General features: G+C 41.3%; 1 protein-coding gene across 1 annotated transcript in view; it reads right to left on the reverse strand.

The window, feature by feature from the left end:
- Positions 1 to 15,296, reverse strand: part of EHF (ETS homologous factor) — a 52,563-nt gene that overhangs the window by 23,948 nt on the left and 13,319 nt on the right. The window contains exon 2 of the mRNA XM_053388171.1: positions 802 to 901. Within this exon, the coding sequence (XP_053244146.1) occupies positions 802 to 898 (97 nt within the window). The 5' untranslated portion in view covers positions 899 to 901. The remainder of the gene's footprint in view (positions 1 to 801; positions 902 to 15,296) is intronic.

Consider the following 15,296-nt stretch of genomic DNA (forward strand, 5'->3'; position numbering starts at 1 on the left):
AATTAGGGGCTTTTAGTCTAATTGCTTAGCATTTAATGACAGAAAGGCTTTAATGAGTCTGTCCTACATACGTGACCTATTTGAGAGCAAGTCTAGTGTAGATTTCAGTCATGTGCCAAATGAAGAGGTTTATCTCACCCCAAATAACTTCTGGCCATAGGTGGCATCCTGAGTTTCAGTGCCAACAACCACCACTCAGTGTTAACTAAAACAGTCAGAATTGGAATGGAGAATTTCAAGTTGTAGAAATGATCTCTCCTGATGTCATGGCTAGATTAGAATGTGGTGTTTATTGGGGAGCAGTATGCATCATGGCTGCTGTTGACAGTACACTCCTTTGCAGGAAATTTATATTACTATATTATATTATATTATATTATATTATATTATATTAGTTATTCTGTTCATTTACTCTGTTGTTTTTAATTGATGGATTTTTATCATTTACTTACTGTTTTTTGGTTTTTAATTTCTAAGCCACTTAGAGATTCTTGCCCCCCCAAAAAATGTTGTGATATATAGAGTATAATCATCATCTTCCAAATAAATAGCAGGAATAAATAGGGTATAATAAATTACCATAGAATATAAATTGCATTGGTTACACTGCATTCCATTTTGGTAGCGTGGAATTTTCTTGTTTTGTTTTTTTAAGGAATACAGTAAAACTGTAATGCAAACAATAATACTGCAGTAAAGTAGACTGGATAGTTCCCCCCCCCCCCAAGTGGAATAAGGGCAAGATAAAGGTTTACAACTCCCAAGACAATTCACAGATCACCACGGGTGAATTCTTCCTACCATGACATGTGGGGTATCCATCTGTCCAGGATGGCTGCTCGTGGAGAAGACTTGTGACTGAATTAAGACTCATTCTGCCAGTTCCTTCTAAAATCATGATCTGCAAATGAACCAAACAGCTGACTTAGCTCAAACTTCTTGCTCCACAAATACCAAGAATATCCCATCAAAAGCAAACAATGGCAAATGCCACAGCCCAGGTTAGGAACAAGTTGCCACAACCCCTTTCTGGCTGAAATAAAACTTCCTACTGGCAAAACATTGCTGTGCCTGATTTTCATATGCATGAATCAAGTTTCTACAGCCACTCATCCATAAAAGAGTAAGCTGTAATAAGGAAGGAAGCAGAATTAAACAAAAAAAAAAAAAAGACAGCAACCTACCTTTACTTAACGGTACTCCCATTTCAAAGACATTAAGGGGGAGAAAGAAAGAAAGAAAGAAAGAAAGAGAGCTGAATTTCCTCCCCCGATCTTTCTTTGAGTAGTAAAATGTAATTCGTGCTATTTGACGCTCCAAAACCTGAGTTTATATACTAAAACCATATTTTTCCTCAAATAAAGCACATGCTCCCTAAATTTGTATTGCTCCCTCAATTTGTGCAATAATTTCTTGATGACATTAAACATTAAAACATTGGAATAAAGGGCCATAAATACAGTAAGTTCTGAACAGCTGTGCACTCTTTTATAAAAGTGTTTTAAAACTTATTTTCAACCATATATGCAGACATCTGGAATAAACAACATTTATATTATGTCAACATAAAATGCAGGCTAAAGATTAACCTTGATTAACAAATAGCCAACTAGACAGAAAGTTGGACCAAAGATAAGCAGAAAGACAATGTAAGAAAGTGTTCTAAATGTTATCAAAATGTTTTCCTTGCTATGCTTATTCAACACTATTTGCTCTCAGACTGCTAACACACGCAAAACAGAAATGTAATGTTGTATATTTAGAGAGATATTTGATGTCAAGTATTACAAGACTTTTTAAAAACGGAGAAGCCTGATTTAACAATAATGTGTGTGCATCTTCTCAATCCCAGACTCTAGGAAATACTTCAAAGATTTTTTGCATAAAAGGTATGCTTTTCATGGATACAACCCTGTGAATTATACTATAATCTATGAAAAACCTCCAGGCTTAACAACAGCTCCATAACATATGAATGAGAAAAGCACTCGGAGCCACACAGCACCAACCAACATTTACTATCCACTGCCAAATTCTTCTGCCAGAGTCTCATGGGAATACTAAATGCAATCATTCACTGGATCAGTCTAACAATACAGTATTTCAAAATGACATTGAAATAGATCTTAAGGCTTTCACCATTGATTCATATGAACTGTTAAACCAGCATCTGTTTCCCAAGTTTCCTTCAGGGAATCTAGAGATGGTTCTAAACAAGCTTTCCATGCTTTATAGAATTACTGGTCTATTTCTTAAAATTTGTACATACAAGAAATAAGTAAAATAACCAAGCAAGTATTAGAAACTACCCCAGAACTGACCTTACTAAACATCTTCCAAGACAATAATGCCCACTTACACCACAAAGAACTCATAACCCACCTACTTTCAGCAGCCAGAAGCATCATAACCAGACACTGGAGAGACCTGTCAGGAGTAAGCATGGACCAATGGTACCAAATAGTATGGGAAACAGCCCTACTAGAAAAATTAACCAATAAATTGAAACTGACACGGGGACAAATAGAAGAAGACGCCTTCACCCCGGTATGGCTCCCCTTTATCACATACACAGCCCAACAAGAGAACGACAAAAATCCACCAACAGCATACAAATCAATATGGCTAATCTGATCCAAAACACCCACCCACCCCACTCACACACGAAAAAAAGATCACCACAGCCAACCACAAATGAATAACCTCACCCTAGGCCAACCCCAACCTCTCTCACCACCAAAGGAACACAAGCGAACAGCAAATAACCTGCACAGGCAACGCTGACACCAAACCCTACATAAAGTAAGTAAAATAGAAACATCGCCACCCGACCCCACCCCCACCCATCTTACCCTCCCTCCACCTCTTTCCCCCTTTTCTTCTTAATGTCTCAACAAATGAAACTGATTTGTAAAAATGTTACATGGAAAAAAATACGAGAGACATTGCAAACACTTTTGTAAATCAAGAAAATCTTTAATAATAATAATAATAATAATAAACTAGTCAAAAGTATTGTGGAGTTTTACTAACAAACACCCTTTGCATTGGACAGGGGAAGAGTAATTTGGAGCCCTGGTAGCCTCCCCTCACGACCTACCAGCCACCAACCTGGCATAGAGCTTCTCCTTCTGCCCAAACCTGTGGGTGGGTGTGCCACTGTTGACAAGCTGTATAAAGCCCCCAAACAGTGCTTTGGACGGGCAGGGAAATGGTGGGCCAGAACCAACTCAGGGTCCATTGGATCCTGAACCAGGCAGGCTGTTGTCACATGATAATACTGGTCCTGATCCAGTCCCAAAACTGCACCAGTTTCAGGTTGGTGTAGCAGTCTGTGTGTCCCCTGCCTTCTGCCCTGGCCACCATGCACGGCAGAGATGCAGATGTGATAGTAGTGCCAACTCTCTGTAAAGCCCCCTCCCTAGGCTGTGTTTTACTACTTCCAAAACCAGACCAGGGCCAAACTGAAAGCAAAATTCCGGTTTGAAACCCACAAAATTGTTTTGACATTGTCACACTGACCTTCCTTTTTTATATCTTTCCCTCCCTACTTTCTTGTCTTTTAGCTCATAAACCTGAAGCCAGGGCCTGTCTCTCATTATTTTTGATTAATGTGAACTTCTGAGAAATAATAGTTGCCTGAAAACGGGACTAGAAATATAACCAACTAACTTGTTTCACAGCTAATGGCCCCAATCCAACCAATGTTAGTCATGAAGAGCAATGGAACTACAGTATATGGTGACTAGCACTTCAGTCCAAACCCTGGCTTAGCAGCCCTCCTGATCCTGCCAGTTGGGGCAGCTAGCTGCATTTCATTCGAAAGTGCTTGGAAATTGCTATATCCACAGAAGAGAAGGCAAAGCCCAGCAAGAAGTTGCGTAAGAATTGTTGGTTACTAATATCTTCACATGCATCAGGAATATTTTGGGCATCACAAGGCAGGACTGAGTCTCAAACAAAGATGTGCTCCCCCAAGGACACATTCCCAGCATGTTCGCACTCCTGTCTTGGCAACTTCTAGCTGGCTTGGCCATGTCCACCGAATGGAAAATGGCAGGATCCCCAAGGATGTGTGCTCTATGAGGAGCTAGCTTTGGGCACCAGGCACTCTGTGTGGGAATCCCTTGCAGACGACCACAGTACCTGGAGACATACAGGTTGTGCGTCCATAGCAGTGACCAGAGGAGGAATGGCTGCTGGGTGGAGCGCAGAGGAAGAAACGCCATGGTGTATCTGCAGCAGGACAACTGGACACCTTCATCTGACCCAGCTGCAACCAAACATGTCTCTCCTGAATTGGTCTCTACAGCCACAGAAGGCACTTTAACTCTCTAACAAATTAACCTCACCCCCCCAAAGGCACACTCCCTCACTGTGTCCCAAGATAGATGAATGCCCATATCCCATGAAGACCTGTCATAAAATTTTCTACTTTTTAAGAAGCATTTCCAGTAGCCACAGTATTTCATTCAGTGTCTTAGACTACAGCAATGCCCCTTAGCATTGTGCTAACCTATATTCCTGTTACCAGGCAACATTCAATACCTTGTTGTTAACATATGAAGACATCAACAGCTCAGAACCAGGTGACCCTAAAGACCACTTTCCTCTGTACAGACCTGTAAGATCACTTAGATTATCTGGTGAAAATCTATTTGTGGTAGCGCACCCTACAGAATATTATAGGCTGGGGACCTGAAAACAGGCAGTTCCTGCTGTTGCCCTTGTTTTGTGGAATAGCCTTCCCTCTGCCATACTCAAAGCAGCAAAAATCAGTTGCTTTAGATGTCTTGCAAAGACTTATCTTTTCGTCCAGGCTTTCCTTGACCCATAAGATTGGACCCTGATTTTTGTCTATTAATCCCCTTAATCTGCCTTATTTGCATTTACGTTTTTATACTGATTTATTGACTGTAGGCAGTATCTTTGTTTTTCATGGACATTGTTTTTGTATTGTACATAGTGTACACACTTAGAGATTTTAAGATTATGAAGCAGTTTAGAAATGCATTGAAATAAATAAGTAATCCATAAGAAACACGAATATATTTCTCAGGCAATACACACACAAACATCAGTCGAACAGAAATTTCAGAATTCATAGGCTTAAGACTATTTACATTTACCCAGAAATGCTGATCTGCTGAATGTTCTCCTCACGGAAACAAACCTGGCACTACCACCATCATTCTAGGCACAAGGCTAAGACCTTTTCTTTCCTCAGGTAATGAAGATGGTGGTTCTCATCTTTTATTAGAGTGGGTAAGACCTGTGATTATTATGTTATTAGAGGAGCATTTTAGATAGTCTGGGCTGGATTCAACTAACCCGGTGCAAATCAGAGCAAAGACTTCCTACTAGTGCAACGGAGTTTTCCTCTTCTCCTTCCACCCTGTGTGCTATCTATTACTCCCACAGGACAACTACCAGAACAGCATGCAGGGGAAGAGAGGGGAATTCATTCTGTTTGGCACTGACAGAACAGTCCAATTACAGCCATTTTGAGTTCCACCCTTTGCACTATAGATTGTTTTCCATTTTCTGGTTTTCATTGTTTATATATGTTTAATTTACCCTGTTAACAAATGATGACAATGATGATGACAGATGGTACATTTGAAATCAATTACTCCTGTTTTGATTAGTGGCAATTTGGATCGTCTTGCTATATCAGGACATGTGTAATACCAAAACACGGGGAATGTTATGTAGGGAACAATACTATCACAGTGCAGGGAGTGTACAAGGTTGACTTGTTCAACAACAGTAGTTTAGCTGTGATGGCCAAACTGTTCTGATTTGGGTGCTTGCATCACCAATTCCTGGTTTTAGAATAGAGAAGTTTGTGGGCTACCAATACTCTATTTTATGTTCCAACTTTGAAAGGTGTGGGCCAAGTGGATTATATCACCCTTGTGCAGGAATTTTAGCCATTTGCTGGTTTACACGCCAAACTTTGAAAACTGTGGTCAGAATATCTTTTAGGGACTTGGGCATGCCCAGTAGTAATTTTTAATCTCCCTCCTACCCAATGTTGAACAACAGATCACCCTACCAAAATAACCCCAGCAGATGAAGATATAACAGAGGGAGAAATTCAATGTTCCATCACCACAAGAATTTCTGCTTGCCAGACAGAGCAATCTCCCCTCTCCTTCATCCATGCTGTTCTGGGGTTCTCCCAAACTCCCAGAGCAATTTTGTGTGTCAGGGGCAGGGGAAGCCCTGTTGTACTAGTGGGAGTCCTTGCACTGGATTCCACAAGCACGTTGGCTTCGTTGAATTAATAAGGGCCTGGGTTTATGAAAATGTCTTAGCCTTACACGGTTTGGCAGCATTGCAGGCCTGGCAACCCCCACCATGGTCTGGCCTGGCCTTTGGTCGCTGGAGCTGCCCAGCCAGCTGAATATTCACCTCACTGGCCAAGAATTGGACCCAAGCCTACCTTCAGACTGGCCAATGGCAGGCAGACTTGTATGCAGGGCTTCCCTTGGGAACTGGCCTTCCCTCAGGTTCACTCCCAGAGAATTCATGACAGCCTGCCCTGGCCTCAGTGTCTACCAATGTGAGTACTCTACATTTACCATCTGACACCATAGAACATCTGGGCAGCTCTCCATGCAAGGTTGATAGTCGGCTGCCACGTAGAATGGTAAACTCCAACAGTACCTTGGAAGATAATTGACAAGGAGTGGATCTTGGTAAAGCCAACCTTACCTTTTTATCATGGAATATCGCAGGATGGGGGGAAAAAGGCAGCTGATCCATCCTTTGCTAAATTTATCCAAGGCTATGACATAGTATTTTTACAGGAGACATGGCTCACAGGGGACCTAGAAGTTAACGGCTTTTCCTCAATGTCCCTCACAGGATCCCTAAGCACTAAAGGGGGGAGAGTCAAGGGTGGCCTAGGCATTTTAATATCTACAAGGTTGAGGGCGTCCTTAGTAAAGTTAGAGACACTGAAACACCTGGCTATGGCCTTACTAGTGAAAAGTAGATTCTTCACCCTGCTACTGATTAATGTATATCTTCCCCCCCGAAAGAGGCAAGCAGCTGATTAAAAACACCTGGCATGGGCTGGAAACATACATTGATGGTTTGATGACTCAAACCCCTGCAGCTTCAGTGCTAGTGGCTGGTGATCTTAATGCCAGAATTGGCCAGTCTGACGAAGCACTATATGCACACTTCCACGACTCGCCACCCATCGTGGAAGAAAACCATCTTATACCCACCAGGCTCTCAAAAGACAAGGGATGTAATTATGCAGGTCTGTGCCTATTGCGTCTTTCTAACAAGCTGGACCTGGTCATACTAAATGGGCGCAAGAATGGGGAGACTTGTGGGGAATTTACTTTTATATCAAATGCAGGAGCTTCCACTATCGACTATGTTATGGTATCATTTAATCTCCTAAATAGAGCCCTTGAGTGCAAAGTGGAGGAGAGGGTTGATAGTGATCACTTACCGCTCTGCCTCCTCCTGGATGCAAGAAAAGACTTATTATTTTTTTTGCCCTGGCCTCAGAGCTCAGTTCTTCTTAATTGAACCCAGCCCTGAGTCTTTTAGTTTTAGAAAATGCTAAGGAATAAGTGGTCTGCAATGTTTTCTTTTAATAAACTGTATGTTTAAATTATGTAAATATATTTTTTGATGCCCTTGTAGTATTTTATTTTATGTCACAGCCTGAAAATCTGGAATGGCTCGTGAACTCTAATTTGTTTTTGTAGGATTGAATATGTATTTCTTAATTAAGATATGCATATATGTGGCATTATGTTGACTGATCAACATATATGCATCATAAGGTGATCTGTAATTTTAATTATTTATGTATGTTTTTCATCATAAATGAACAATTGCTAATGAGGAAGCTCACTGAATTCAGATCCTAAATTTTAATATTTTGCTGAGAGCTGAGGAAGGATTGGCAATGCTTTCGGAGGAGATTACAGGTTGTATTGTATGCATTCTATCTGACAGGAGTTTGAGGCAATTATAAGATTGTTTTGTATTAGACTGAAGAATGAAGTATCCAAAAGAAGGAATGCTGCAATGTTGGGTAACCTCAATATCCTCACATCGACTGGTCATGACAATGAGGTAAAATTTCTAGATTCTCTAAATGACTGCCCTAGAACATTTGGCAATTATTGCTAAAGATAAAATAACGAAGCCCATAGAAGGATAAGCCTTGCTGAAGCAGAGCCAACATGTCTTCTGCCTATTTGTGTTCTCTGAGAGTGTCAACAAGCATATAGATAGAGGTGATCAGTTTAAATAATGCACTTGGACTTTCAAAAAGCTTCTAATATGGTACCTCACCAGATACTCCTGATTAAGTTTAACAATCATAGACTAGGAAAAGAGATCCTCTTGTGCATCAGTAATGGAAAATTCTCCTGAAGGGAAGATGTAGAAAGTGAAGTCCCCCAAGGATGAGTATTTGGACTTGCACTTTTTTCTCTTGTTAATAATGCAAACAAGTGTAAAGTGATGCATGTTGGAGCAAAAACTCTTAATTTCACATATATGCCTGTGAGATTTGAACTGGCTACCAAGAGCGAGATCTTGAGGAAGATGTTTTCTTATGCTATTGGAGTGGTGGTGCCTTAATGTCTTAAACATTTGAGCAAGTAAATAAAATGATAAATTGTGCTTGGAGAAAGTACTGTATATGTTCTGCAATACGACGATTGCGTTAGGCTTACAAACTACAATTACTGGGGTTCGCTGGATGCCACTCAACTCGTCTTACTCAACTCTAATTTCCCACTTTTCCGGAGAAATAAATCGAGCGACTTTTTCCATCAAACTAGAGGATTCAAAGAGGCCACCGTCTGCTAGCCCATCATTATTGAAAACAGACAAATCCAACCTATTCAGCCACATGCTGCTGGGATTACAATAAAGAAAGTAAATACATTCCAAACTTCATATGTAATCCAACCTTAATAAATATAATCATATTAGAATATTTATTCATCGACAATGGATTCCAGAACAAAATGTAACTAGATCGTTCCCGGACTCACATGGGACCAAGATATAAAACACAAAGGACATGATCCTTCCCCTGAGGCACAGCACCTGCACATGGCTTAGTCATAGGGCACCACAGAGTCCTGCAACCCCACCCACCAACTCTTGGCACATTTGAGCAAGCAATGATGCATGAGACCATTGTGGCAGGTAGGAGCTCTGTGTGTACTTTGCCTTCCCGTGCGGCCTCTCTTCTCCCATCCCGTGAGGCATTGTGGTGATGGCACAAGACACAACTACAAAAAACAAAAACTCATTGGAAGGAGGGCACAAGTCATTGGCAGCCAGCTCTATGGCCCATGGTGAAGAAATGGAAGATGGATTGTAGTTGGCAAGAGATAGGAAGGTTATGAATTAATAAAAAGCAAATAGGATTAGCGATGGTCAGAGAAGGAATGCGTGGAGAAATAAATGAACGCTGACTATAGAACAGGAGGACAAAAGAGGGAGATTGAAGCACAGAGTGCTCCGAGAATGAGTTTCAGTAGCAATCCAGAGAAGGGGTACAGAATATGAGCAGGTCCCTATCAATCCACATTACTGTTCTAAAATATAACACTTTGTTCCATATGAAAAGATTAGCATCTTTGATGGCAGCAGTAACTAACCTGCTGTTATTATTGCGAGAACCTTTTAAAAGCCCTTAAAGTTCAATGGAATGGATATAAAATCCAATGACTTGGATCCTGATTTCAGTCAGCGGACTTCCCGCCTCTCTCTCCCCACTCTAGTCACCCATGCCTTCCCAAAAGCCATTCCTGGTGGCTACTCCATAATGGCATGAGATACGGTGTAGTGGGCTGTAGAGGAATGAGGGAATCAGCAAAAAATCAGGGTAACCCTAACCTACTCATGCACTGCCACCTTAGTTTATAATTACAGTGGTATCTCAGGTTAGATACGCTTCAGGTTACAGACTCCACTAACCCAGAAATAGTACCTCGGGTTAAGAACTTTGCTTCAGGATGAGAACAGAAATTGTGCTCCGGTGGCGTGGCAGCAGCAGGAGGCCCCATTAGCTAAAGTGGTACCTCAGGTTAAGAACAGTTTCACGTTAAGAACGGACCTCCAGAAGAAATTAAGTACTTAACCTGAGGTACCACTATATAAGGAAAAAGACAAACAATCAGAAGCATTTCTTCAGGTAAAGCACAGATGGGCTGGCATTCATTCCAGTGGTTAGTAGCTGGTGGCCAGTAGCTTAGATTACCTTTGAAAAGGATGATGCATGTATGGAAGCGAGATTGATCATGAATTATGTTAAGTTTGGCCTGCTAAGTAAATACCTTCATTGATAATGATGCTGTAGGTAGCTATTTCCTGAATAAGTAAGCTTCTCTTCCTATCAGTCTTACCCAAGGTAAGTCTTACCCCAGTCTCTACCCGAGGTAGACTGAATCTACCCCAAAGCTGTCTCTACCTCATAACGCAGGTGAGCAAACATTCCTCTAGACTGGTTGGTTAGCCTAAAATATATATAGAATGCTATTTCCTGTAAGTGTTCAGACATGACCAATGGTCAGGGGTGATGGGAGCTGTCATCCAACAACATCTGGATGACATCATACTCAGTACACTGGATTGTACATGTTCTGGATTGTACATAGTTGTTCATTTTGATTAAAATTCTTGTGGCGTAGGAAAACGTCAAAGTATCTATTGTTTTCCCATGTGGTTTCCCATTAATCCAATGGGCTCATTCCGTGGTAGGCTAAGTCTGAAGGGAAGTCTGAAGCTGTCCATAGCTATCTTCAGTTTATATGTGCTTAGAACTTAGCTGTTATAAGTGCCAGCTCAAAAAAAAAAAACAGATTCCTGCTTGTGCAAGTCACCTACTCAAATGAGCATGGTAAGATCAGATAACAATACTCAGAAAAATCTTAGGGCCAAACTAGACACTGTGCAATTTCATGAATGATTTTTAAAAGTTAAAAAGGTGCATGTGTGCTGAAAAACCATTAGTGGGGGGCTTCCATCCTTTGTCACAGTTTTGGTCCAAATCCAGATTTCCCTCTCACATTGGGGGAAAAATCCCAGTAGTGGGAGTGGAAGGTTTCATTCCAGTTCAAATAGCGGCTGCTAGTCATGTAAATATTTATACATATTGGCATTTGGGTAGAATGAATATCTTCTTTGTCTTTGTTACGAATGTTCATGCTAGTTTTATATATTCTGGAAAGCATACTCGTGATGAAGGAGAGCACTGTCTAGCTTAATAGCTTAAAAGGGCAACTCAAATGATCAAGGGCTGGAGGAAAGGTTACACCATTTGAGGCGTTTCAGCTCATGGGGGGGCAGGCGGCAAGACGGGACATGATAAAGGTGCATAAAATTATGCACACTTCTTCTTTCATATTATTAACACCCAGTGTTAACCAACAAAACTTAATGAGGAAAACTTAAAGACAGACAAAAGGAATTACTTCATGCAATGCCTAGTTGAATTATGAAATTTGCTGCCACAAATTGTAGTAATGGCCACCAGCTTGATTGACTTTAAAAGGAGATTAGACAAAGTCATGGAGGATAAGACTGACGATAGGTTGTATTCAATGGTGGTTTTCCTGAGCAAAGAAAGGGCATCTGGTTTTGATTGATCTCTCCTACCCAATGGCAGCTTCTATGTGTCCTGCCCCCAAGAGCCTCTCCTGTGAGTTGGAGAACCCTCTGGAACAGCAAGGAATATGGCACAGAGCAGTGCATTTGGCAAATATAGGGTGCCTTGCCCTAAGCATTTCCACAAGCACAAATTCACCATGAGATATGGGATGGGTGAAGATGTCTGTTTTGCTTTCTTTCTGTTCCCCAGTCTTAAGTTCGGTTTTCAACACATCGGTTTGCAATATTTTTTGGAAAAAAAGTAATCAGCATTTTAGTGCAAATTTCTCCCAACATACACAATTTTTAATGCAATTTTCGAATTTTATTTTCACTGCCATATACATTTATATACACACTTTAAACTAGCATATGGATTTCTTGAATTGCAGTGGAAAATGGGGACAATGTCAAAGTTTGAAGGAGTGCGTTTCAGTTTGCATATGGTTTCACAAGGTGCAAATTTGGCAAGTTCGCATTTAGATGGGAACTGAATCCAGTTTCTCCCCCACCTCTACACCGGATACGACCCAAAGTGTACTAATTGTGATGGCTATATGTCACCTGCAGGATCAGAGGCAGGAAAGCGATTGTGGGAGAGTGCTGGTGCACTCGTTCCCTACATTTGGGCACAGAAGTCCAGCTTGATGCAGCAGGGCTCTTGTTATGTTCTTGTGCTTGCAAATGCAGCATGCTCCTTTTAAAGCAAATAGTCTGGCATTCCAGAAGCAGACTGCAATACAATGCCTTATTCTAGGGGATGTTGACTTAAAGAGTGTGCTGGCTAGATGTTTGCTCATTTTCTATAAATGTTATTTAAGATCAAGAAAGCAATATAAGATTTTGCTGCTGCGGTTCCAACACAACATATAAAAAGAAATCGAGGGCAGCTTGACATGTGCAGTTTCGGGCAGTGTCAAGTCAGTGCACGCATAAAGGCATCAGCCATCACTATCTTTCTTAATACATCTCCAGATCCCATATACGGTAAGTAGAAATCAAACCAGCACCTTCAAGAAATGTGCTGTTAAAAATGATTGCAGGTAGCCCCTTTGCACATGAACTTGTCTGAGTGGTAAGCAGAATGCCACGCTGAAGAAACAAAACCTTAAAATGATAGATTGGGTGACGCAAAAGACATTGGCCAAGCCTGAGTTCTATTGAAACCAATGGGACTTAAGTTAGTTATGGCCAGCTTGTCCCACTGATTTCAATGGGATTAAAGTGTGAATAAAGTTTTGTTGTTATTTATTAAATTTGTATACTGCCCTTCATCCAAAGATTACAGTGTGCTTCACAACATAAAAACACAAAGTGAGAATACAAAATGCATAATAAAAACAAAACAAAACCAGTAGTAAAGGACCCCTGAAAGTTAAATCGAGTTGCAGACGACTCTGGGGTTGCGGCGCTCATCTCGCTTTACAGGCCGAGGGAGCCGGCATTTGTCCGCAGTTTTTCCGGATCATGTGGCCAGCATGACTAAGCCGCTTCTGGCGCAACAGAACACTGAAACCAGAGCAGCGCATGGAAACGCCATTTACCTTCCCACCAAAGCGGTACGTATTTATCTACTTGCACTTTTTGGTGTGCTTTCGAACTGTTAGGTTGGCAGGAGCTGGGACAGAGCAACGGGAGCTCACCCCATCGTGGGGATTTGAACCGCCAACCTTCTGATCGGCAAGCCCAAGAGGCTCAGTGGTTTAGACTACAGTGCCACCCGTGTCCCAAAACCAATAATACACCCTCCCAAAAACACATTTAAAGGGCATAGAAAGTTAATCAGCTGAAGCCAAAGACCTGGTTAAAAGGAAATGTTTTCGCCTGGCCTGAGGGAAATCTCCTTGGGGAGAGCATTTCACAAACAGGGAGCCACCGCAGAAAAGGTCCATTCTCGTGTTGCCACCCTCCTGACCTCTCATGGAGCAGGCACACAAAGAAAGTTCCTCTGGCTCCAGCCGCACATGTGTCAAACCAGTGGTGCTCACAACAACAGCGAAAGGAAAAGGTATTTATGCTCATCAGCTCAAGGAAGAAGCCTCTCCCCACCCCCTCACAGTGCTTCTCCTCCAACGCTGCTGCAGAAAATAGCTCTCACAGTGCTTGCTTTAAATTAGACTAGATTCAATACAATGGAGCATTTATATGTCAAAAGACTGGAAACGGGTTGTCAAGGTAAAATTCACCGTAAACAGAGACGTTAATTCAGTTGTTGGCATGGCTCTCTGTTATCTTCTCAGTGCCTTCCAAAGGGTATTAACCCTACCTTTTGGCAGCATGGTTATTTATTATACTATATTATTTTTTGCACCTGCTGCTTAGCCCTGATAACAGCTCACACCACGCTTTGATTTGCTGGGCTATTTGAAAAACAAAAGCAAAAAAAGGCCTCAGCAACCTGAGCTGGTTTGATGAGAGCACTTTTCCATAGAGTTTTCCATAGAGTTTCCTATATGGCTTTCTACTGCCATGTGTAAATATCCCATGGTTTCCAACATGCAGAGTCCAATTGGAGGAGGAGCAGTCTCCCAAGATGAGATGTGACATTGTCCTTTTCCATTAACCAGAACCCAAGCAGCACACAGCAAATGCCCAGCTATAAGCAAGTGTGCAAATTGTGAAGGAAGTGTGAGCAGGCTTTCCCCTCATTCACTCCATATCCTTTGTTCTACTACCCTTGAATGACAATACCATGAGCAAATGCATTAAAGGGAAGTGATGAAAGGGGAAGTCATTTTGGAACAAATGACTTCTCAAGCTCTCTGTAATTCAGGATCATGGTACAATAGGTATATGCAAATCATGGCTAAGGAAAAGAAAACAGTCCAACCAGCCAGCCAGCCATCAAAAGGTTTTTCTATGGATCTCTATGTAGCTAACAGCAAGTACTGAAAAACAAAGCAATGTAAAACATGGAACTAAAATTGTTTCATGTTGAGGTCAATGGTTGGAACTATCACTTATGCCTTACCCAAAATTGTGGGTAATGCAAAAATAATATTAATAATAAATGCAAAGATATGACTGCTCTAGTTGTCTTTGCATTTATTATTAGTGTTATTTTTGCATTTATTTTTGCATTTATACCCCACCTTCCCTTCAAGGAGTTCAAGGTCGTGCACACATTTCCTCTCCACCCCATTTTATCTTCACAATAACCCTGTGAGGTAGGTAAGGCTAAATTAATCCATCAGAGAAGAGGAGAACGGTGAGACCCATTGTAGCGTGGTAAAGGATATGTAACTAACTTGCCAAATGAAACCCCAAAGAGCGTAGATTTGCAATTACATACCACAGATTTTAAAAAGTCACAGGAACATGAGATGAAGCACAGATTGGCTGCTAGCTGCCCATCTGCAGGTCTTTTCTACCCATTGACACAGATGCCAGGGTGACATGGCTTCAGTTTGTTTATTCTGCATATAAGCATTCCTTGCTGTTGATATTTCAGTCAATATTCCCAGTCATTCAACAGAGAGTTGTTGGTGGGAAGGGGCCAAGTCTGATGAACAAGTCTGAAGTTAGAATAAACCATTTAGAGAAGCAGACTACATTTAAAAAATGCTAAATTAAATATAATCAAAAACTGCACGCACGCGCACACACACACACACAAACTTTATATTCTCCACAACTAAATGCATCCCCAA

This window comes from Podarcis raffonei, chromosome 1, assembly GCF_027172205.1.
Source record: "Podarcis raffonei isolate rPodRaf1 chromosome 1, rPodRaf1.pri, whole genome shotgun sequence".
In the NCBI taxonomy this organism is placed as follows: Eukaryota; Metazoa; Chordata; class Lepidosauria; order Squamata; family Lacertidae; genus Podarcis; species Podarcis raffonei.